General features: G+C 39.5%; 1 protein-coding gene across 2 annotated transcripts in view; it reads left to right on the top strand.

The window, feature by feature from the left end:
• The window catches only part of SRPK2 (SRSF protein kinase 2), a 130,260-nt gene that overhangs the window by 95,111 nt on the left and 9,338 nt on the right, over positions 1-25,811 (top strand). For both annotated transcript variants that reach the window (XM_040061370.2, XM_040061372.2), the window contains 7 exons: positions 4,714-4,820; positions 7,410-7,575; positions 9,590-9,615; positions 11,075-11,321; positions 12,274-12,762; positions 16,592-16,692; positions 16,786-16,893. In XM_040061370.2, coding sequence (XP_039917304.1) covers positions 4,714-4,820; positions 7,410-7,575; positions 9,590-9,615; positions 11,075-11,321; positions 12,274-12,762; positions 16,592-16,692; positions 16,786-16,893 — 1,244 coding nt within the window. The remainder of the gene's footprint in view (positions 1-4,713; positions 4,821-7,409; positions 7,576-9,589; positions 9,616-11,074; positions 11,322-12,273; positions 12,763-16,591; positions 16,693-16,785; positions 16,894-25,811) is intronic.

Genomic DNA, 25,811 nt, shown 5'->3' with positions numbered 1-25,811 from the left:
TGGTAAAGAGAAGGTGTCATGAAGAAGCAGGTTCTGCTTTCTTGTGAGGGAAGTGTGAGGTCATGGAGATGCTGCTCTTGATCATGTAATCATCTTTTGACCAGGTGTTAACCTTCTTTAAAAAACAAAAGAGGGGTGGTGGAAAAAGAGAGTGATAAAGTAGAATATAACTGACTCATTCTCGGGGTAAATTTTGGGTCTGTGAATAATTTGATTTTAGAGTTGAGCTAAACTGAGTTCTCGTTGCTAATTGTATTAGGTATTTTAGCAGCTTATTATATTACTGTGCTTTCATTTACTGTTACAGCTGGACTTGTGTGTGTGCCAGTTGTGTTTTGGAGCCCAGTAGCAGAACTCCTTGTTCATGGGTCATATTGCCAGAGAGACAGTTCCTGCTCTAGAGAGCGTCATTATACATTGATTTTGGTGATGTGCCTTCAGTCTTCAGCAGATCAGATTAAGGTATCTTTCACCAACTGCCATCTTCTAGGAGGGGAATGGAGAAGGTGGCTGTCAGTAAATCTGAATGCTCACTAGAAAGCATCCTTCCAGACAGAAGCATGCAAGCAGTTTTCATCCTGTTCATGTGTCTCATGATGTTAGTTAGGGTATGTGGTGAGAATGAATGTGGGGTCAAGTGTTCTCAGTTACAGACTGGTGTCTAATCTCCTCTGCCTTGGTCCCATTTTTATTTGTTTTCGTCTGACAATAGTACAACTGAAGAACAATTCTTTTTAGAAACCAAAAATTTTGATTACTGTTTTATCATTAAACATTGATATGAAGTAAGGAGTATAATGCATTCATAGCTATACCTGGAAATAACTTATCTGTTTCTGAGAGCCATTTCCCAATAATGTTCGTAAATTCTTACTAAGATTCATGTGTATTTATACAACTGTATTAAAGATAAGGGCTGTTTCTAGGTGTGGAGAGTAAATTTTGTTAGTAATAGTACTTTAAAAGCATATTCAAACTTACATCTTTTTGGAATAATAGCGCTTAGACTGAGAAAGCCAAAAGACACCATGTGCTAGTGAAAAATAAGGGGTCAGGTAGCTTTGTATTGGCAGATTAAAACTGGACAGCTGATGTTAATTTATTCTTTTTATTCTAATTTATTTTGCCTTCATGTTGAAAACTGGCAGTTCAGAAATTTTTCTGTAGAAAGCAAATGTTCCTGCCTTACGGAAAAATACATTTTCCAGAAAAGTACCAGTATACAGGATGGGCTGATACTGGACTCAAATTTAAATTGCATCTGGAAGTCTGTCAAAGTCCTGACTGCCAGCAAAAGTATGATGCCAAGTATCTTACGCTTTGAGTTTTCTTGAGAACAGCTTGTGCATCCTGAGTTACTTCAGCAGCAGCTGGTTGCACTGATTATTTTATCAGCTCCTTTTTAAGTTCTCGGGAAAATAATCTTTGGTGTAGGTTCTTGGTATAGAGCAGGTTAGTGATTTAAATGTTTTGGTGCTGTTTACTTTTTAAAATGCCCTATTAGTGCTACATTAGTGTCACTGAATTACACAGGTCAAGAGAAAGAGTGTAATTTGAGATTTTTTCCATGCTCTCTGCTGTTTCCAGCTTCCTTTGGTCAGGTCACTAAGTATCTGTTGCTTGACTATAAAATAAAACAACATATGCTTCATAGAGGCTTGTTTATTGGTTGTGGAATACATTTAAAAGCTAAAACAAGACAGAAAAGAGTTGGGTGAATCCTTTGGATGGCTAATACCACAAAATGGAACTTCCGACCAGGGAAAATTGGCAAGAACCATGTAGAACAGAGCTGGGAACGTGCAGAGCCATTGGCCTGCACTGTGTGACTGCAAACTGTTGTCTTTCTCCTAGGAGCTGTAGTGTTTATATACATAGAAATCTTAATAACTAGGCTGTTAATTTTTTAACTACTTGTATATTTTGCAAAGATTGCAATTGCAACTTTTTCATGAAATAGCAGAATTCATGATCTTGGGCTCTTTGGTGTTTTTGGTAAATTATTGTTTGTTTGCAGTGGACATTTATTAGAGCCATAATAAATGTTCATTTCAGTGTAGCATTTTTTTAATGAAAGATTCCAATAATCACATAATGAAACAAGTGTTTTGAGAGACAGATGGAAAAAATAAAGAGGGAAAGATTTCCACACAATCAGACATTATATAGTGATGGTAATAAATGTATCTCCAAAGAATATAGAGTATTAATTAAATGTCATAGTGACAAAATGCTGCCAATCCACAAGCAACTGTGATGCATCCTAAAGTCTTCTGTACTGGTACTAGAGCTTAACTAGCCTTTAGCCTTTGTCATATTTCTAAGTGCTTGAGTAACATGTATTTGTAGCCAAATAGATAGTTACAGGTAGGATTTGAGTCAAGGAAAGTACAGCTCTCAGTACTTAAACCTGTCAGCTGATTAATGTTACATTTACTCTCACTTTTGCTGCTGTGCTTAATTTCCTCCTGTGAGACATCCCCTGTGCTGCTTTGAGGAGCATTTCACAAGAAGCATGTCCGCTAGGTGGGCTTCAGGGGTTTTTTTGCTGCAGGACTTTTTAGACTTGCTCACCAGTGAGGTTATGGGTGCTGTAGGAGGATCCTGGGATTTGCAAGGCTGGTTTCATAATAGTTAATGGAGAACTTTTCCCAGAGTTCTTTGTTCTGGACGGTCTGGCTTAAGGTTAATATTTTTCAGATCAGGGTTGTAAATCAGACAACAGTCACATTTTTTCTTGCCTACTCCCAACACTGAGCCTGCTCTATATCTTCTCTCCATTCCAGTTGTCTCTCCAGTATGGAGTGTCCCTTGAGTTTGTCCAAGTCCTTCTAGCAAAATGTTGCAATCCCTTTTTTTCAGGTAGACATCGCTTTCTGGTGACCTTCCCTCTTTCTGCCTGTCTCTGCCATTGCTCTTTACATCTTCCTTCTTGGTGCTTTCCCCTTGCCTCTCAGCTGTTGACTTCCCTACATCCCTTTCTCTTCTGGTTACTGGCAAGGCTTAACAGTGCAAGGAATGTCAGGAATGTGCATTGGAGAGTGCAGCAGCAGTGGTCTGAAGGACTGTGGGCAGGTGTCCTGGATTTCATTTCTGAATGTTGCAGTGTCCTGCCTTTCTGCAATCTGTGTTGCTGTAGCTTTGCAGCTTTGCTGCGTGGGCTCAGTTAATAAGCCCTGCAGAACTCAGGTGCTCTGCTTATCCTGTATGTGCTCTACTGGTGACTTGTGTTCACTGTGGGGTAAAGTAACCAAGACTGTTTCCTCTTCTGAATGGAGCAGAGTTCTGAGTACATCCAGCTGATGGGAGTGGGAAATGACTATTCAGTGTCTCCTCTAATACAGGGATTCAGGAAAGTGAAATGAGATGAACAGTTGGCAGCAGTTATGTTACAGTTCTTCACAGTGTGCTTTGACCAGTCTTGAGAGCCTTTACTGTTGGTGTAACTTCAGTATAGAAGATGCAGATGTTAGAACTTGAGTTACCTTTATGTATAGGTAGGTACTTGAGAAGACTGTGTGTGATAAACTGACAGAAAAGGTAAATTTCATTTTGACACAAGACAGTGACTCTTAAAATCATTGCCAAGACTCTAGTTAATAAAACTTAGGGAAGTTAGGTAAGAAGTGGTCATGTCTATGAATGGTCTCTGACATAGTCTAATTCATTGAGATTTTCCTGCAGTATCCATCAGTTAATTTTCAGTTATTTGTATTACATTATTCTTTGCAAGGTTGTAGTATCATGTAGTTAAAAATTGAACATCCTTTATGGTTTCCAGGTCCATTAAGGTCATTCCCAGCTCATGTTTGAGGATTAATTTGGTATAGTCTAATTGTATAACTTCTTGCCAGAATGTTGTTGATGGTAAAATTTTAAATTAGCTGCAATATCTGAAGATTTTCTCAATAGAAAGATAACCTACCCAGGCACATAATCAGCCTAGGACAGTGTAGAATCCCTTAACCTGGAAAGCCCTTGAAGCAGAAATCATAGGAAGTTCCTACATCGTATTTTTTCCTAATAATCTCTCCTGATAATCGATTGTTTGCCTCTGTCAGGTGCCAGTAGTAAAGGCTGTGTCAGATTAAACATTTTGGCATTGTTTTTGCATGTTGCTTCTGAGTTCTGCATTTCTTTTGTTTGAGAGTCCTTTGGTGATTGCCATTATTCTTTGCAGTTAAAAGTGCAGGTTTTAAGAGATCCATTCTCATACTATGTTAATATTTGTTGTCAAGTGACTCTATTGAGCTTAATTTAAAAAGTGGTTATTATAGTTCATTTTCTAAAACACAGTTGCTGCACACTTTTCTTACTAAAACCTTCTATTCATATAATTTTAAATTTATTAAAAACTAGAGCTCATAGGCCAAGTCAGTACTTTCAACTATTACAAAGAAAAGAAAGAGGAGTTAGTTACTTTTTACAATTATTTTCTTTATAATTCACCTTAATGCTGTTGTTAACATACAGGAGTAATGGACAAGATTCGCATAATTAAAATGTTTTATTTTAATTCTGCAGTTGGACAGTGGTTCTGTATGGGTTTATAGATAATTGAAATGAGGTACCAAAGCATTTACCGTACTCATTTTAGGGAGAACCGTTTTCCCTCTAAAGTGGCTGCTGACTCCTTTAGCCAGAACACAAGTGAACATTTTTGTTGATCTCATGAACAAGTTTATTTGGAAGTTATCCTTAATAAAATTACAGATGTCTGCATGGTCTTCGAAGTACTTGGACATCATCTTCTAAAATGGATAATCAAGTCTAATTATCAAGGCCTTCCTATCCGTTGTGTAAAAAGCATAATTCGACAGGTAAGTTTTGTTAATATTTTAATTCGGTTTTTCCACAGCTGTTAAAAGTTTGAAGGTTAGAATTATGGTATTTGAACTGAACTCTTACTGCTATCTAAGGTAATTTTATTTTAATTTCATTGGGGTTTGCAAGAGCATCTTAATGGGTAGCCTGCACTTCTGCATACAGGGGGTTTTGGGGTGTTGGCGTTGTGTTTTTTAATCGAGGTTTCCTATGATAAGGGAGTTTGCTGAGCTGCTTTAGAGAATAAAAGTTGAAGCAATGAGTCTTGTTCATAGATGTGAAGATACATTAAATTGCCGTTTTGGTTGACATGTCATGCTTCTAAATAAAATCTGGAAACTAAATGATTGTTACTGTGGAAGATAATACCATGATGATGATGAAAGTGATGAACAAAAATAGTATCTCTGAAAAATGAAAATAGCCTGTTCTTGAAAGAAATTGCTGTCTGTCTGTATTTAAGTTTTTGTAGAGTTAGATTGTTAGCAAGTTGAAATACTTCAGAACATTTCATTGGGATGTGTTCTTTCAAAATATGTTCTTTTGCTAATCGGTGAAAATCAAGTTGCTGAAAAGCAACTTTATGGAGAAAGTGTTTCAGCAAGGAAGAGGCATGTATGTAATACATCATAACGTGATTCAGGGTGGAAAACACCTGAAAGAGCATCAGTTCCAACTACTAACCTGCTGCCAAGTCTGCCACTAAACCATGTCCCTAAGTGCCACATCTGTACTTCTTTTAAATACCTCCAGTGGTGGTGGTTCTACCACTTCACTGGGCAGCCTGTTGTCTTAGCAGCCTGATCAGTTCTTCAGGGAGGACTTTTTTCCTGATATCCAATTTAAACCTCCCTTGGTGCGACTTGAAGACACTTCTCTGGTCCTGTCAGTTGTTACCTCGGAGAGCCAAGCGACCCGCACCTGGCTACAACCTCCTTTCAGGCAGTTCTAGAGTGAAGTCCCCCCTCAGCCTCTTTTTTTCTGCAGACTAAACACCCCCAGTTCCCTGCATCAGACTTACACTCCAGACCCTTCCCTGGGCACGCTCCAGCACCTCCATGTCGTTGCTGTGATGAGGGACCCCAAACTAAGCACAGGATTTGAGGTGTGTGCTCTTCAGTGCCCTGGTGCTGCTGGCCACTCTGTTGCTGGTGCTGCCAGGATGCCACTGCCTTCCTGGCCAGCCAGGCACACACAGGCTCACGTCCAGCCGCTGTCATCCAGCACCCCCAGGTTCTTTGGGCCGCTTCGCAGCCGCTCTGTCGCCAGCCTGTGGCACTGCCTGGGGTTGTTGTGACCCGAGGGCAGGACCTAGCACTTGGCCTTGTTGAAGCTCACGTAATTGGCCCTGTGGCCATCATCCAGTGTGTCCAGATCCCTCTGCAGAGCCTTCCTGCTCTCCAACAAATCAAGGCTCCCACCCAACATGGTGCCATCTGCAGACTCGGTGTGGGTGCACTTGATCGGCTTGTCCTGGTCATTGATAAAGATATTAAACAGGAGTGGCCTCAGTACTGAGCCCTGGAGAGCACCACTGGTGGTGGCTGTCAGCTGGATGTAATTCCAGTGTAAAAACTCCATTTCTCACCAAGGTCTTGCACCTGGTGTCCACTCAGGTTTGGTTTTTTACCCAGCAGACAGTGCACAGCAGTTGCTATATTCTGTTAGCTTTCTGTGCATGTTTACATTTTTGTAGTGGAGTCTTCTCACGCTTATGACATAAACAAGAGTTGTTTTTCACATTCCTCTCTGATGAGGGACAACTGATTGACTTCTAGCTTGGGCATTGGGATGTAGAGGTGGTAACCTTGTTCTCCAATCCCTGGTCATTGTCCAGAATCTATATAAACAAATTAATCTAAATAAAGTTAGCTTTCTTTTGCCTTGGAGTTAGAGTGTGATTATCATTTCTCTTCTTGTCCTCTAGCAGCACACAGCCTAGCCAGTTCTGCGTTTTGGGAGGTGGTTGGAAGTGAATTGGCTAAAGACTCTGAGCAGGCTGGTCTGGTTCTGGGGTTAGATACAACTTTAAAGGTGGTGTGACTTAGATGAAGGTTTGAATCATACAGTCTTCCAACCTGAATGGCTTTCTGAATGTAGACAAAGGTAATTCAAACACTTTTTACCTGAGAAAAGAGGAAGAGCTTATTCCTGAAGGATTGAAAGGGTTTTATTTTTGTGAGACTGGAATTAACTGTTTGGACTACTGTGAGTGGCATTGTTTGGTAAGGTTTTCAGGTTGCTTATTAATGATAATGTAGATCTTATTTTTCTACTTGAACAAAACTTGTGCTACACACGTTTTAAAAACTGATTTCTAAAAGTTGAATATGAAGCAATTCTGTCATTGCCCAGGTGTTACTGTGCATCAAACAATTTTGCTTCATAAGCTTCTGTAATTCCGTGCTGCAGTGGAAAGTTATGTCATTATGCTACTACTTGGTAATGTATTTTTTCTGATTTTTGGCTACTTTTGAGCATTGGGCTCAAATCAGTCTTATTTTAAAATGCAGCTGAAGGCTGAGTTTCTTAATAAATTCAGTTACAGTTTCAAGCAGATTTTAAAGAAGTCCCTTTGTAATTAGGTTCTTCAGGGTCTAGATTACCTACACAGCAAGTGCAAGATCATCCATACGGACATAAAGCCCGAAAACATTTTGATGTGCGTGGATGATGCCTACGTGCGCAGGATGGCCGCTGAAGCTACCGAGTGGCAGAAGGCTGGTGCTCCTCCCCCGTCTGGCTCAGCAGGTATGAGCAGGATATGGAAATGCAACATAGTAAACTGCCACCAGTATATTATTGCTAACAGTATTTTGTTCAAGGAAAACTCACATTTTAAATAATTGCATGCAAAAAACCGCATGTCTTTTCAATTCTTACTGCTGCTCTGGAAACTGTCGGAGTAATGATTTCCTACCGGTTTTACACGTTCAAGTTTTCGAAGTCCCAAGATACAGAAAAAGATTTATTGCTATAAACTTAACTCCCCTGCCATCCCACAAACGTTAATGACTGGGTTTTTGTCACACTGGAAGCTTGTGTCTCTAATATTGATAATTATTAATAATCTAGATTATGTCTGTTTCTGATACAAGTTCATCAGCATCCTTGTGAAATCATCTGCCTTTTTATCTGTTCTAACTTACTCTTACGAAGCAGTGAAAAGTTTTACATTCGTAGTTTTTCACCCTTAAAAATGGAATTTATTGTACCTGTCTTAACTTGTGATAAGCTCATTTTCCCAGGGATATAAAATGTTTTTGTTCAGCTTGCCAAGAGTTGAGATAGGAGCTGTACCTTATGTTTAGCTAGGAGAAGCCAAGCTAAAGAAGTTTACAGCAATAAGCAAAGACAAACCAGGAGGAAGTGTGGCTTTTCCAGTGATTTTCTTTTTAGTACTGTGTACTATATATTTTTAGTACTATGGTTGCTACTGATTTGCCAATTGAGCACATCAGCTGCAGGCAGTGGGGAAGTAATTCCCATTGTAATATTGTCAGAAAATGTATCACAGATTAAAATCTGTGAAGTATGCTAAAAATACTTTCTATATCGGGAACAAATACAGTGGTCAGAGTCCATTTCACAGCATTATATAGTTGTAGATGAAAAATCATATAAATGATAAATATTATAGTGAATTTGACATAATGTGTAATCACATAGCTAGAGATTTAATGTTATTTGTGTGGAAATAACTCGATTGTGTTCATGCTGTCTTTATATTGCTTCCTGACATTAAAATAAATATTATTTTAAGGAATGGCGTTCTTATGACACTTTGTTCTTAGCAAATTGTAATTAAATATATGGCTTTCCACACAGGAGCTGAAGATGTGTTTTCTTTACAGCATTGCAGGAATAGGTTGTGTATAATTTCCCTTTATATAGCAGTGATAGTGCTCAGGTTTAAAAATGTTTTTGAAAACCTTGCCCTTTCAGGGATATTCAAGTAGGTTTTTCCCTGAGCTTAGCAGCAGGATCTGAACCTATAAAACAGCTGTATTTTATTTGGCATTCCTCAATTTCCATAGGCCTCTGTGTGTGCAGAAATTTGTGAGAGGTTCTCCCCCGTTCAGTTTGTCTTGCTCACTTCCACTTTGCTTCTGTCTCCCATATTTGGTGATTTCTGTTGGTTTTGATCACAGAGGGAGGGGTTTATGTGGCTTGTGGTGCTCTGTGCGTGTGACAGTCAGCGTTGCAGTCTCAGCAGACCCCATCACTGATGGGATCCTGCTCAGAAGGTGCTCAGAAGGGGCCCATGCTGGAGCTGCTTCTTTCTGTGATATCCTGTGTTTTTTGCCTTAGGCACTTCTTCATGCCTCCAGCCCTAGTAGTCCAACTGCCTTGTTTCAGAACAAAAAACATGAGCATTTGGTTTTTCTTTTGTGTACGACCCAGTAGTTGTATCTTCGTTGATATTCCCTGAACTGTTTAAACCAGTCTCTAGCTGCTCTACCAGTTGACTACATACATTTAATCTGTGGCAGCTCTGCAGTCATTTGATGTTTTCTATCCACTCTTTATGATTCAGCCTTTTTTTTTAAATTTCATGAACTCTGCTAGCTCCTTGCAATCTCAGATGATTTCAGGCAGCCCGTACTTGTAAAGAGTAAAAAATCTGGCTAATGAAGTAAACTTAACACTGCCTTATTTTGTTAAGAATGTTTTTTAATTATTTTTACTAGTTTTTGCTTTTTTAGAGTTACTTTTGAAAAAGAAAACGTTTATTTTATTTATAATTTATTTTTTGTCTTTTTAGTGAGTACAGCTCCACAACAAAAGCCTGTAAGTATTGTTATATAATACAATTTAACTGCCTTATTTTCTGGGTTTCTCTGGGTATTAATATGTATTAGACTGTTAGTAGCCTCAACCCTCTTTTAAAAGCTTCCTTTGAATGAAGCTTTTATCTTTCAAAGAACGTTTTTCTTTTCATGTCTCTGGCCTTACCACTTTTACGCGCAGTATTTTTGTGATGGAGATTCTCACAGACATACAGTTCTATAGCTCCGTCAAACTAAGTTAAGCATCGCCGTTTTCTTCTCTTGAGGAGTAATCCATTTGTTCAAACCCTGACAAAAATGGGTGAATGCACTAAATATTGTGCATTGCAGATATCTTAAGGGCATAAAGGCCTTAATCATCATGGCCTGAAAGTTGAGGCAATTTTATGAGGTTTGAAAGCTCTCTTTGCTGTATGCATATAGCAAATAACCAGTGGTAATACAGCCTTTCAGAAATGGCTGTGGTCAAACCTGCTTTCTGTGTGTACAGAATATGTATCATTTCAGTGGATATGCAACATGGATGAAAATTATTAGGGTAGTGAAATTTAATGTCTTGTTTAGACTATCCCATGGCTTTTTATGAAGATAACAGGATTAACAGATAAACCTTTGAGGAAATGCTTCTCTCTGTTTCTCGTACTTTATTTTTTGATTATGTGAGGATTTCTTACTAAACAATGATTAAAAATTGAATAGGTCTCATTTACCAGATTGTAAAAATAGGGGCCACAATTCCATTAAAATTGAATGAACTGTTTCAGTCCAAGCTCTGATATGTTCATTTTTCATTTCTTTGTTGTTGTACCTGAGTTTTTAATCCTTACGTTACATAAAATGAGAAGCTACATAGTGGCCATCTGCTATTTGTAATACATATGTTTTGGGCCAGGAGGGAGTAATAAAAATGCTTTCCTTATGCAAGAAAATAAAACAACACAGGTTTTATTTAAAATACACTGTTTTCAGTCTCTTTAGTTTTCTTGTGTCTTTTTTCTCAGAATACTTTTGCTGGTTATTACCTGCATTATACAGGGAGAGAGATCAGGTATTAAATTTATATGCAAACAATTAATATGATACATGATTATTTTCCAAATTCAGTATCATCTGTTAATCTGGATTGAAGTTTAAGGTTATTGTGTTTACTCAAGGTTATAGGATCATAGGAAATCTATTATGGCATCTTAGATTTATAGATGTATTTTGCTCTTCTATCTAATAATGACCATGTAAAAACATGATTAACTGTGTAAAATTTTGGTGGATTTTTGCCTCATATAATCCTATGTCATTCTTGATTTGAAGCAAATTGGAAAAAAGCAATATAATTACTAAATTAGTGGCCATCTAGTATTTTCAAAAAAACGTTAATCAAACTGTAAATGAGTTTGGTGTGAGATACCTTGAAAATAATTAATTACATTTTTTTTTTTCTTTCTTTGGTATTAATATTTCAGGTTGGAAAAATATCCAAAAACAAAAAGAAAAAACTGAAGAAAAAACAGAAGAGGCAAGCTGAGCTGCTAGAAAAACGCCTTCAGGAAATAGAAGAGCTAGAGCGGGAAGCTGAAAGGAAAAAAATAGAAGAAAACGTAACCTCAGCTGTACCATCAAATGAACAAGAAGATGAGTACCACCCAGAGGTGAAACTAAAAACAGCTGATATAGAAGAGGTAGTAGATGAAGAACCTGGGAATGATGATGGTTAGTATTACTTGTTTTTATTGATGCTGAATTTGCTGTTTCAGAGGGGAAAGTAATTGTGCAGTGTTGCATGTGGTGCAGCGAACAAAATCTCCAAACTGCCCCAGATCATTACGTTAATTTTCTCCTGTAGGTAAAATTGTAACTACAAAACCAAAAAAGGTGAAGAAAAATCAGACCTACAGACGTGAACCATCAATAGCACCCTATAATTATAAACAACTCAAAAAAAGCCCATAGAAAATTCAACAGAACAGTCATCATGCCATGTTAAGTGGAATAACTGAGTATCCTGGTGAAGTAGAAGAACAATAAGATGAATTTTTCTAAAATATTATTGTAGTAGTTGGGGTCATCATTGCTTTCCCCTTCTTACAGTTGTTATTGTAATGATCTATCAGGTAAGAAAGATTGCAACTTCTTCACTAAAATGTTTGATATGTCTTGTTAAAAATTCCTGTTCAGTCCTGGTGGCTTGGACCATGATCATTATGGTGCAGCTCCGTTCTGGCTTCCCTGATTTTCTTGTCAGCTCTTCAGTCCTGATAAGGATGTAACTCCTGAGGCTAGTTCAGTTTGGTTTGTTTTTGTTCAGCTCTTACAAAGCATTTTCCTACTTCTATGATGACTCCCTGTTGACACAGGTGGAATTACAGATTTCTAAAAGCTTGCTTTGAAGGCCTCGTTCATCTTCCCTTCATAACATTATTTTCTTCTGGGTTGTTCCCTCCTGAACCACTTCCCATTGTTTATTTTTCCAACAGCCTTCCTGGTTCTTTCTTTCGCCTTTAATTCAGATTTTAAGGTTTGCATAATTCAGCGATGTTCAGTGTTTCCTTGCGTGATATGTCAGAAGTCAGGTAGTTAGTGAAGAGTTAAAAAGGATGAATGCCTAATTTTAGTCTGATTTATTGATGTATGATGTCATGTGTTGCTTGCTGAAAATTTTTAGGTGAAGCAGAAGATCAGGATGAAAAAGAAGACACAGAGAAGGAAAACACTGAAAAAGATGATGATGTTGAGCAGGAACTTGTCAACACTGACTCTACAGACCCTAAATGGATAGAATCCCCCAAAACAAATGGCCATATCGTGAACGGCCCATTCCTATTGGAACAGCAGATTGAAGATGAAGATGAGGAAGAGGAAGAATGTCCAAATCCAGAGGAGTATAATCTTGATGATCCAAGTGCAAAAAGTGATTACTCTTACAGCAGCTCCTATGAACAGTTTAATGGTGAATTGCCAAATGGACGTCATAAAATTCCCGAGTCCCAGTTCTCTGAATTTTCAGCGTCGGTGTTCTCTGGGGCTCTAGAGTCAGTAGCTTGTGGTTCTGCTATTTCTGAAGGATCAACTGTAACCGAAAGAGAGGAGAGCAGCCCGTCTCATGACAGGAGCAGAACTGTTTCAGCTTCCAGCACTGGGGATTTGCCAAAAAGTAAGGGCCCTTCTAAGTGTCTTCTGTCTGGTAGCATGGGGTGTGTATTGTATTAAATAAACGAGGCAGGTAAACGGAGTAAAAAGGCAGTGGTTAGGGTAAGAAAAGATTGTTTAAGTAAATTGGATGATTTTTCTTGCAGAACTGTGATTTATGGGTTATTTTCCACTCTAGAACTTGCCTTTAAGGGGTATTAGATAAATAAATTATCATAGAAGAAATATTTGCATTGAGAAATCTACATGTGAAAGAAAAAAGGAAATACATGGTAGTGAATAAACATCTTTCCTGTAGATTAAAGGTAGAAGATAAGCATGAGGTCATGTAATCGAATGTCCTTTGATAACAAGTCAGTAATACGCCATGTTTTAAGCCCAGTAACCTTTGTTGTTGGTTTAAAACAATTTTTCAAAGTGAAAAACACCTGGTTTTAAATGGACAAATAAATTTATAATCTAGTGTGATTGAAGAGTGTTCCACTGCTCGGTACTCTGAATTGTTTTAGAAGAATCGTAGCAAGTTTGAACTTGTCTGGCTGCAGCTTCTGTCTGTTACTTCTTAACACATCTTTTCTGTCATATTGAAAAATTCTGTAATATGCTGTGTTTTCATTCATTAATTGTTCTTTCTGTGTCAAACAATTCCTGTTGTAACCTTTTATTAATATTCAGCAGGGCATGTTGCCAACCCTCAACTCATTTCTATATTCAGCATAGTTTCGGACATTTAAATTTTGGCCATCAATCCAGAACCTTAGCCTGTAAATCCTGTTTGCCTGTACATCCATTTGAAGACATGGAAGGTGAAATCTTGGTGTCATTGCAAAGACTTGGATTTTTGCCATTGAATTAAATAGCTTCAGGATATTACACATAGATCTTACTTATAGTGACAGTGGTTAAATGATAAATATATGGGTTTCAGCTTCAATAAAGAAAATACTAAGACTAAATCTGTAAGTGGATAGAAGAAAATGGGAGCTTAGGGAGAAGATCACGAAGCCTGCTATCAACATTGTCACAGATAGAGTTACTAAATTTAAATAGAGCTGCATTGAAAAATACAGTCAAGTGTATTTCTTGATTTAAGACTTTAGAAGAACAATTCACACCGTTTATGACAGGGTCTGAGAGGTGAGGTAAGAAATACAAAATGAAACACAGCTCAGTGGAACTGCATTTCTGGAAGATCCAGGCAAATAAGGTAGTGCATCTCCTTATACTCTAAAGTCCCTGAAACAATAGAGAGGAGGTTCCTAGATGCCTGGTAGTTTCTTCCTTTGTTCTGCCAGCTGTATATAGGCAGAAAGACTCCACTGCTGTTTTCCTGGGGTGGTGTGTGAAATCCTCATGTCTTCAGAGATTAAAGCTGCTTTTGTCCTCATGGAAACAACTTATCTCCATAGCTGGAGAAACAAACCTACTTTATTCCTCTTTGGTCCCATCAGTTCACACACCTTTCTTGCAAAGAAAGAATACAGACAGTAAATTCAGGGATAGTTGACTTTTTTTGAAGAAAGGAAGAGCTGAATGTAACAAGTATTAATGGCATCAATAATAATACTGAGAATAACAGTAATAAAACATGAAGGTACTTAGAAAGAAGCAGCATACAGGAGTTAGAGGCTATTTAATATTTTTCAATTGTGCTACATCATTTTTCACCATATCTTTATTGTCCTTTCCTCGTACTAAACTTTTATTTGTTCCTCTTTCTCTAGGCATTGCTATGCATTGTTAAGTGACATGGTTTAATCTTACTTTTTTGGGGTACGTGCCTTACTCCGTGCACAAACCAATTTGTGTTCAGTGGATGATCAGTTTATATCTTTTTCAAGTTTTCACTGCCTGACCAAATGCCCTGAAGATAGATCTGTAATTTCCTCTTGACTCTTCTCCTCCTCTTTCCAGTGTTCGAATGTTTGCTAAGTACACTGTCATGCCGAAACTGTGAGAATTAAGGTGATACTTCTTAATTTTTATGGAACTAGGACACAGAAGTGTTCACTAATTTTGTGCACAGGTTAAGCTTATTTGGATGCTCTTTTGTGAGTACTTTCTAGAAAATACACTTGTTCTGACTTCACTTTCAGTTGTAAATGACCTGTATTTGTCAAATACAGAGTCCAAGAATTCATCTTTCAGAAGAGACAGGACTTAAGCACCATAAGCTTTTAGAAAACCACAAAAATACTGGGCACTTTCCTATTACCTGCTGAGGTCCCTCTCTTAGGAAAAGGTTGAAGAAAGCTGTTGCCTAATGCCATATTCAGATGTCTTAGTCATGAGGCATTTTTTCCCCCGTTCATTCCACTTTATGTACTGAGTCCTTCAACAAGACATGGGGGAAGGATTTATCTAGCATTGTCTTTTTTTTTTTCCTTTTTTTTTTTTCTTTTTCTTTCTTTTCTTTTTGCAAAGACTGCTGAACTGGGTTATTTCTGTTCTGTTATTTCTTCAGTAATGCATGTGATTGTGTTAAAAAAGTTACACTGTGCTATGCTTTAATATTAAGGGAAGACTTTATTATTAATCGTACTACTCTTACTAGTTCCCATCATTTGAGTGTTTTACTTCTGTCCTTGGTGCTTTTACTTCTGTGTTGGTGCTTTTTATAAACTTGAATCTTGGACTGCATTCCAGCTTTTTTAGAGGGCTGTTTGTTGAGGTCACTGCCCCCACTGCTTTTTGCTATTTATTCCTGTATTTTCATTCCCTCTCCTCCAGTGGACCCTGCCGCTTTCTTTTCTCATTGGCTAATACTCAGTGCTCGGATGACCCATTCAGGCTTCCTGTGCCGGCAGTTGAAGATCTCCATCTGATTTCAGTCACTCCTAATTCACCATTAGACATCCAGTATTTTTTGTCCTCATCCCATACCTGGTGTATCTTCTTCTTCCCAAGTCTTTCAGATCATTGCAGTCACAAGTGCTTTTTTGGATCGAGTACCTCTTTCTTATCTTACCTTCAATTTCCAGTTTACACCTTGTAGCCCTGGGTCCAGGAAACAGAGACCAGTCCTGTGCTTCCCTGTGATTTGTGATACCTGGTGGTGTCTTCTGCCTTCTTTCCAGGGTGGTTTAGGAACTAGCTGGTGGAATGTCAAAACAGGGAAAAGCAGCACCTCCACCGGTGTGTGTTAAGGTTTCAGTGTTCCAAGAGCCTCTAAAGATTGCAAGATAATTCAGATTAAAATTCTGCCTTTTTAGTCTGGATCATAATTGATGCACATAGATCCTTCAGAGAACTTTGAATGCTGAATTATTTGTGAAAAGGATGACAGCCCCCTAGGCTCTCAAATTAGCCAGGTTTCAGTGAGTCTTTTACCCTTTTGATAGGTTTACAAAAAAACCCAACAAAAACCAAAACAACAAACAAACCAACCAACTAAAAAAAAAAAAAAGTGTGTGTGGGGAAATCCAGCCAGATTTTTAAAATTTAACCAGGCATGGAAGTGGTGCACGATTTATTTTCTCAAACACTGTTCCAAGAACATATCTTTCATGTGTGTAGTGGGTGAGTTCTTGGAGTCTGAGCCTGTTCTGGGAAGCATATACACTGCTTTTGCTTAGTTCTTCTGGACATTGTAGTAATGGTCATTTGGCAGCTAAAAAATGGAAAAAAAAATTGCACTTGGAAGTGAATAAGGATATTTAGAAATCAGGGTAAGAAATCCCGTTTATGTTGCTTTAACTTCTTTTAATGTTCAGCAGATTATTCTGATGTCTTCAGTGTATGACAACACTGAATGAAGTGTCAAGGCAAAACTGCTTAGAGGTAATGAATAGTGTGCTTAACATGCTAACTGTTCTGCATTTTGCTTGTGTTAGCAAAAACTCGTGCTGCTGACTTACTGGTGAATCCACTGGACCCAAGAAATGCAGATAAAATTAGAGTTAAAATTGCTGACCTGGGGAATGCCTGCTGGGTGGTAAGTGTAATTACATCATTTTAGCTGCTCATTATTTAGAACAGGTCTTTTATAGTTCTTTTTTTCCCATTAATGTGGTTCTTTCTATTTTAGCATAAACACTTCACAGAAGACATCCAGACAAGACAGTACAGATCCATAGAGGTTTTAATAGGAGCAGGTTACAGTACACCTGCTGATATCTGGAGTACAGCATGTATGGTAAGAACAATGCAATGTGTATTTTACAAGAGTAAAGCTCCAAAAAACAGTTGTTTATTAAGTGAGGAAAACTGATGGGGATGCTTTTGACATTTTCACACAAATACATTATCATAAATGATGTTGTATCAGATAGCTGCTGATGATTTCTTTCCTTTCTTGCAATTTCTCAAGCCTTAATCAAAAGGAAATACTTTGGAGAGCACATCTGATTTTCATGTGATGCATTTTAAACTTGTAGTCAGAAATATGCAAGTTCAGAGAGAAAATACTTATCTTTTTTGAATGACAAAACGTAACTGAAAAATACAACTGCTTGTTTCATTCTAGTCTTAGAACCTGTGCTACTCTTAGCTGTGATTACATTCCTTTTGCTTGTGTAAAGTAGCAAAACAGTGAAATAATTTTAATTGGTGCCAAGTGCAGTGAAAACATGGATCAAATTAGGCTTGGTTCTGAACTTTCAAGAGAAGGAATTCAGTTTATTGGCATAAAATATGTAGTAAGACTCTGTAGAATTAATTTTAACACAGAACTGAAATTATAGCCTTTTAAGAGTCACCAGAGAACAGAAAAAGTGAAAACTTAATCATGGAGCTTTCTGAAACACTCTAATCTCTTTGAGGATGAACAAGCTGCATGCATCTTCTCAATAAAGATAGTATGTCTTTCCAAAAAAAAAAAAATTTAGAAATGCCTTTGCCTATTTTAAAAGCGAAAACTTAATCAAATCTTTATATTTTACAAATACATGTCAGATAAGGGTAAGTGTGTGAGGAGGAGGAGAAGACTCACGTACTAGACACAGTTTGCAGGCGTGGGTGATGAGGAGAATTACACAGCTCAGAGGGAGAGGAGGAAGACAAAGGAACATAAAATCCCACAGATACTGGAAGTTCAGCAGGCCATGTGTTGGATGTATCTAACCCATAAGTGAAATTAAAGTATGTTTTCTCTGGAGTTTAATACTAGCTTTGCCTTTAGTACACAGAAGACCCATCCATTTCCATACTTACTCTTTTATTTGGGGAGAAAATGGAGAATTTTTGTATTGCATTGAAAACAAAGCATATAAAGTATTGCACAGCTTGTTCTTTATTTCTTTTAATTATTCTTCTCGTAACTAACTACAAAATCATTATAGATGCTTTGCTCTGTTACCTAGTATTTTGTAAACCTCAGTTGAACTTGATAAGCTTTTATCTTACTGGACACCCTGCATTCATCTTTCAGTTGTACCTCTTGCTGCTAATTTTATAGCCTTACATAGTCCTTTAGTCTTGTAGCTAAGGGCACGTAAAGCAGGCTGAAGTCTATCTGGAATTGTGTTTAAAGGTAGTGGGGTACTAAATAGCACTATCACACCTATAATATTCTTGCAATACTTAGGGCTGCCCAGCCTGTTACAACTTCTCCTCCGTGTTACATAAGCGTTACTGCTTTCTTCAAACTCAGGGGAGGAAAAAAGCCTAAAGCATCACTGCCGCTGGAGGTATCTTAACTCAGACTCACAATTACGTATGAAATTTCAGTATTTTAATGAGAAAAATGTATTTCTGCTCTTTTGTTACATAAGCCTTGCAGGTAGTAAAGCATTTGAAGCAGAAGTGCTGTAATTCCGTCTTCTGTCACAGTCTTTAGGTTTTTGTCCTTAAGAAATGCAGTACAGATTGTATAACATTACAGCACTGACATACAGTTGTTGAATTCAGTTGTCATCGTGGTATAGTTGTGTAAAAAATAGAGATTAGCCTCTCAAGCTCATAGAAAAAAACCCATCATTTGAAAAGCCCCAGAATTTGTTTGCATTACTGTGTGGCTGTGAAAATTGGTCGGAGCACTGGGGATGCTGATCGTGGATCGGATGGAAAACAGCTCTGGGGTAGGGATTGCCTTGAAGACCTTAATACCTCTTTCTGCAGAGGACTTGTAGCAGAGATTAATGGCCAGAAAAGCATTCCTGATGTGGAAGTGCAAACTCCCAAATAACTTATTTAGGCTGTCTTTGGAAATTATGATGTGAACCTCTCCGATCCCTGAGACAGTCAAGAACTGTGATGTGCCAAAGGTTTTTAATGCTTCTACAGCCTCAGTTGCTTTCTTGAGTTTGGTTTTTTTGTTGTACCTAGATTTGGTTCAGAAAATGCCCTTCTGGGTTATCTTGCTCTTGTTTCATATTTAATTGACTCTGTTCCATGTTTATTGTGTTTTCAAAGGGATTGTCTGCTGGAGCAGGTGGTGTTTACTTTCAGCCAAAATACAGCTCAGATGCCTTGTTAGCCTTGTTGTCCAGGACTCCCAAAGGAGAGCAGATGCAACTTTGTATAAGTCCTGAGTCATTAAGGGCATTTTTGGAAGTGGTACTGTGCAAAATGAGTGGTCCAACAGTATTTCCATTACTTTTTCCTTGGCCAAGTTTCCGTCCATCCATACTTTACCTAATGTGACAGCATCAAGCATACATGAGCACTGCTTAGCTTGCAGAATAGAAGATTTTCTCCATGTATTTTGTATCCACTGCTGTGGCAGATATTTTAGTTCACATCTCCATTTTAAAAATTGCAACAAAAAAGGCCTTTCTTGGAACTTATTGTCTGTAGCGTTTCTGTGTCAGAGATGTATGTGTATATATACAAACCAGTCTTTTTACGTGTCCTGGGTTTTGTGAAGGATGACTTGGAATACTTGGTCCCAGGATTCACCTGGGGTCTTAACTTGGTCTTGTGCTTTATAGATCTCCGTTTGAGCCTAAGGTTTTCATTGCCTGTTGCTTGCTAATGAAATAATCTTGCTCACATGGTGAGTGCTCTTGAGGGTAGCACTCACCATGAGTAGCCCAGCTACTGGTTCTTGTATTTATGGCACAAAGTGTGTCAAGCACAGGAGGTTGTGTTTTGTCTCAGCAGCAGTAGTTTGGCATGGCCCAGTTCTTGGGTTCTTGTGCCCCAAACGTTTTTGAATCAGGTTTAAAGGATGAATGTGAATATCCTCAGACCAGTACCAGTCCTCTGCTCAGGTGATCTGAGTTGCAGAGTCTCTAAGAAAAAACAAATAAAGGAAGGGAAGAGGATGATGCATATCTTTGGAGGCTCATGATCTGTGCATGCATGAAGTGCTCTGAGAGAGGTTAGATGTCAGTGGGCTTTTCCAGACCATGGCAGAGTTGTTGCTTGTTCAGTGCTTGGCAAGGAATTCCACGAAGTGTAACTTATATTTTTTCTCTAGACTTTGGTGATCTTGCTAGGAATGATTGTTGCTGTCATTTGCTGGACGTGCCTAAGTTTGGTTAGGAAAATTGTACAGTGCCCTTTAATTTTTCTTTTAATATTGTGGCCTGTTTAAGTGGAATAGTCAGCTGCTGTCATGGAAGGCTAGACACTGGGAATCTCTCCACATTTACTAAATTTTAGAAGATGTTCCCTTCCTGTACTAAGCCCTGATTTAATTCAGCCAACAGGGAGGTGCATCTCTCATTTTCACCCAAAAAAGGGACTAGATTTGGAATCAGCAGTACCTTTGATAGGATTGAAAACACTCTTGGTGATTTAGTAGTATCAGTTTGAATTTCCACATTAACAGAATTGAACGGGTCGCTTTCTTTAGAGCAGAAACTGAACAGACACCGAGTGATTTAGCATTTCCTAAATCCCAGAAAACACGGAACACAGCACTCCACTGCTGCTGCCAAGAAATCCTGGCAAGATAAAGGAGTTAGTACTGGCAGACGGCATCCCTTTGTATTGCTTCTGGAAATTATTGCAAGCACTATGATTCCACTGCTTTTCCTTGTGCCAGTCTCCTTGGATTGGAGATGGGAAAAGCACCTGAAGTGGTGAATCTCATCATCTGACTTCTTTCTGTTCATTACCTTTGATTTGAGCTGCGGAGAAGAGGTGACTGTTCACAGGCTGGGACATGAATAAGGCTTTTAAAGTTTTTAACACTTTTCTGAGGTGTCTTTTGTGGAGAGTTGTGATTCCTGCAGTCTTCTCTTTGTAGTAAGACCTAGCAAACAGATGAGAGATATAGATCAGCAGGAAGTCAGAGAAGGTGAAAATTGTACTTGGTATTTTATCTACCCAAAGAGAACACAGATGATGAAAGAAAACACTGCCAGGTGTGAGGGAAAGGGGACAGGCAAAGAGCTTTCAAAACAAGGGACATGCTACTATAAGACAGGCAAGTTTATAGCAGTGGGGTTTATTCGTGGGCATTTCTGTTCATGTGAGAGAACTCAGAGGAACAGAATGAAGAATGAGCAGGATATCATAAGTTATGCTTTTAAAATTAAACCTACATGTAAGTGCCTGTAGGTAAATTGGAGGCTTGTGGCCCCAGTTTACTTCTTTGTATGATGTTCTCTAATGTGCAGTGGAGAGGTAACTGTCCTTAACTACTCTTCCACTGTTGTAAGCAGGGAAAAAATGAGCATGTCTCCATGGGATCATGAGTATCATCATGTTAGTGTGTGTGAGTGGCACATACCAAAGGTGTGATGACAAGCCTCAGTCTGCACAGAAGCAGTATTTTGAGGAAAAATGGAGAATCAAAAATGTGGTTTTGAGGGGAGAAAAAGCTGAAGTTGCTATGCACATATTTTTCAGTAGGCAGATACAGTACAGAATGCTGTTATTACTCGCTGTACACCCTTTTTGAAGGTGGTGGGTGGACAACCTGAAACACTCAAAAGAAAATGATATCCCAGAGGAGCTGACTTTCCAAAGCAACCACTCAGTATGTGCATGATTCCAAGATGGGAGGAGAGCAAATAAAAGAACCCTGTTTCCTTTCCAAGCATCCTGTGCAAGTCTCTGATTTGTATAGTTGGCCTTCCTTACCAAGCACTAACCATGAAAAATGCCTTTCATGCTCTTCCCATTGCCTGGCTCTGCAGAGGGAGATGTCCGTGGGAGAATAAACTGTCAGCTCGTGTGTGTATGTCAGAAAGCTTTCTGATCTTCCTTCCATACTCCCACTGACCTGTGGAACAGTGTTCTTAAAACCAAGCCTGTTTTTAAAGCAGTTACAGTCTTCTCATTCCCATCTCTTCATTTCAGCTGGGGTAGAGAAGCTCTGGCCAAGGGCTGCATCTCATCTGTCAAAACAATAATTCTGGCCTATAGCTTGTTGTTCTTTTTCAGCTGGGGCTTCAGTTCAGGGAGGCTGATGCGGTCCAAGTGAATTGTTCTTCCACTCCTCTCCCAGACAGCTTTCCCTAGGCATGCATCCATTTTTCAGTCACCAGATTGAGTACACAGCTGTCACAGTGAAAATGTAGCCATTCCCAATTGTGTGGTTAGATATGGGTCCATTATAGAGTGATGTCACCAGTTCTGTACTGTGGTAGGTTCACATACAATCGTGTGGCAGGAAAGAAATAGATCCTCTTCAGAGGCTATAAAACAGCAGTGTTACCATTTATATGAAAGGTTCACCATCTGCAGATGGAGAAAAACAGTCTAGACTGGTTTTCTGTGAGAACAGGAAAGTGGTAAGTAGAAATTGCCAGAACAGTCAGTAAGGATGGATGGTTGCCTTGGCCTTCTGTGCCATATGTTGAATGTGCTGTATCTAATTTTTTATCTCCATATAATAAATTAAATGCTGACTTCTTATGATGTAAATGTCAACATTAAGTAAAAAAATCTTGGTATTTTAAAGTTGGAGTTTCTGTCAAGAAACTAGTTTTTAGAAACTAATACTTTCAAAGGGAAAGTAAATATATATGTTTAGTCTGTATTTGTAGCATCATGGAAATTGTAGACAAATTTAGGTTTAAAGTGATCTCTGGTATCTGCCTGCTTCTTGAACAAGGGTTGTTATCAAAAGTAGATGAGGTCACTCATAGCCTTGTCCAATTGAGGGGTACATACCTCGGGATGTACCTGTAAGGATGGCATTTCCACAGCCTTTGAGCAGCCTGTCCCAGTGCTTAGGCAGCTTCACCAAAGGATTTTTTCCCTCGTGTTTGACTGGAATTTCCCATCTCGCTGTCCGTGTCTGCTGTGTTGTCCTTTCATGGAGAAGAGCGTATCTTGTTCTTCTCCACTGTTGCCTTCAGGCAGTGGAGTGCAGCAAATAAATCCTTTCTCCCCTCCTCCCAGCTGAGCAAACCCAGCCCTGCCAGCCTCTCCTCCTGCATGCTCTGCTCAGCCCCTATAATGCCTGAGGCCAGGTCCTCCCTGACCTTTCTCCACTTGAACAGGGTGTCTCAGGCTGGTGGCCCCAGGCTGGTCACAGCTGGGCAGAGCAGACCTGTGGTCACTGCGCTGCCCTTGACATCTCGGTGTCCTCGTGTCATCACAGAGTGTCAGTGACCTCTCCTGTGGGGACTGGGGGTTCTGTGTGCCTACAGGTGTGTGTAAAGTGTGGCTAAGTACGGAGAATGCCCAGGAAGTCCAGAGCAGCAGTGGTTCCAGTGCCAGAGCTGTGGCTCTCAGGATGTGGCAGCAGAGATCTGCTCTTCCAGCGGCACCCCCTCGGTAGTGGCACGGCCTTCAGTGCGCCACACCTTTGGACAGTGGTTTAAAGAGCAGAACAACTCTCACTGATACAATCCAGAGATGTGTTTTAGCTTCTTACAGCTATTTATGTGTTTATTAATGTATCTCTAACACTGATTCTTCATGATAAAAACCTAGATCTGGGTTTTGTTCTTTTTTATATGAGGACAAATTAATTTCATTTATCTTGCACTGTGTAGGCAGTCTGTCCTGAAAATAACTGGGAACATACTACCAGGTTTGCCACAGATGAACCTGTGAGACATTGTCTTCCATGGATGCTAAGAACCATCATTACAAATACTTACCACAGCACCTGCCTCTGGTGCTGTCCTCGTGTGCATCAGAGTCAGAAGTGTTTTTGTTCTTAGAGTCCTTTAGGGAGAGTCAGAAAATCAGATGTGTGAAATGCTGCTGCCCCAGCCTATCCTGGGCATGGAGTCAGAGCTGTACAAAAAGGAAAAGAGCAGCATCATCATCATTTTCAAAAGCTTTAGTTTTTGTTCAGCGTGAGCATGGTGTGCATATCCCAAATCTATGAGAGCTTTCAGCTCTTGCAATGCACAAACTGATCTCAAATTCAGAGTATCACAGCAGTATGCTTACCTCTTGTGCTTCTCTATAAACAGTTTTCACAGTTCTTTAGTTTAATCTTTTTAGTCCCACACAGACATAGGCTATTAATACTTCATTTTTGGGACAGAAACTATATTTTTGTGTAGTCTACCTTTGTGGCTAAATTCAGCTACATTTCTGGTGTTCTCCAGGGATCTGTGTGTAATGGCAGTGAATTTCTCAATGTCCTCAGGAATCAGCTCCATCAGTGTGTGCTCTCCTGGGAAAGCTGGTCCAGGTTTTCCTGTGAATAAATGCATTGCCATGAGATACACAGAGGACACTTGGGTCTGCTCTGTCTCATCTCAGGAGAAAAACAGTGTTCTCTGTGTTGTGTTTAGAGCTCTCTCGCAGTGATCACTACTGGCTGCTCTGATCATTTATTTGTTTAGAAACCTGGTGTTTCATGAAGTCCTTCAGATTTTTTTCAACTGTAAAATGAAGACTGTCAATCTTGAGTTAAGGGTGAAATAAGAAACGTAGTGAATGACTGTTTATTAGTGACAGTAACTTTAGAAGTGTAAGGCCTGTTCGTAGGATCAGCAGAAATGTCAACAAGGGGTGTTCTTGTGTTCTTGGCTGCTATGTGTGACTGCAATGAGTTATGTTGGCTGTAGCCCACTTGGATGACACTGCAGTTCACAGCTTGAAGAAGCCAAGAGCTCATAAATAGGCTAGATTTACAGGTGATTTAACAACTCCAGATTATAAATTGGAACAGAAAAGTGTCTATTTTCAGGAGACAAGTATTTTGTAGTATATGTTCTAATGGAGTGAAATCCCATCCTAGAATTGTGCCAGGAAGCTCTGCCTCGTTTTTGGAATGCTTTTTTGGATCAGATGTTTTCCCATGTCTTGGGCATGGAAAATAGTTTGATGTTTAAACCACCTGGAAAGAATTAGATTCCTGTGGCTGCTTGGGCAATTGGTAAGCCAGAGCTGAAAGAGAATAGTTTAACACATTAGACCATATGAATCCATGTCTGGACACAAGTAGGGGCTCTCATAGTTGCCTCAGTCCTTTGCAGCTTTTCATATTCGTTACACCCGTAAAGAGAAATTCAGTTTTGCCCTCACCTAGCACAGGGGGAATGTGCAGCCCATGGAATGTGCATCCCGTGGAAGCATTGCCTGCCCTGAGGGGATCTGATGTCCTGGTGGCTGTTGTAGATTCCCCATCACCATTTACGCACTGCTTACTCCCATCACTGAAGTATTTAAGAAAACTCTTAAGATTTAGAGTCATGGAAGAAGATAATTCAAATGATCAGTTATAGTTATAAATGGATTTTTTTTTTGTGATTCAGACTTTTTTAGTTCAGCCTGCCACATGCAATCTGACAGCTGAACACCCTCAGATACATGTATAGCTCTTATTACACCTTAACCTGAGGTGTTTATAAATACCTGGCGCAGTCACCTGACGGCACACGAGTCTGGAGATGGTGTTTATCCTTGGCTCAGTGCAGCGCAGCCGGGCTCCTGGGAGCCGCTCCCTGGGCAGCCTGGTGCTGCTCTGAGCGTGGCAGCAGAGGGGGGCTGCAGGGGGGCTGCACGGCAGCCCTCTGTGATTTCCTGCCCTCAGCCCACCTGCATGGCAGCAGTGCCTGGGGCTGGGCACGCTGCTGTGGCCCCCAGCCCTGGGGCTCTGCAGAGCGTGCGTCGGTGCTGCTGCGCTGCAGCAGCGATGTCCCCAGGTAAGTGATGGCCTCTCCTCGCTGACAGGTGCAGTCATGGGCCTGGAGCTTTGAGAGCGAATTCCCTCTCTCTTCTGAGACAGTTGTGATGTTCTGCTGACAT

Source organism: Hirundo rustica, chromosome 4 (genome assembly GCF_015227805.2).
Source record: "Hirundo rustica isolate bHirRus1 chromosome 4, bHirRus1.pri.v3, whole genome shotgun sequence".
Taxonomy (NCBI): Eukaryota; Metazoa; Chordata; class Aves; order Passeriformes; family Hirundinidae; genus Hirundo; species Hirundo rustica.
Note: the sequence above shows the minus strand (reverse complement) of the source record. Positions and strands in the feature narration are given on the sequence as shown.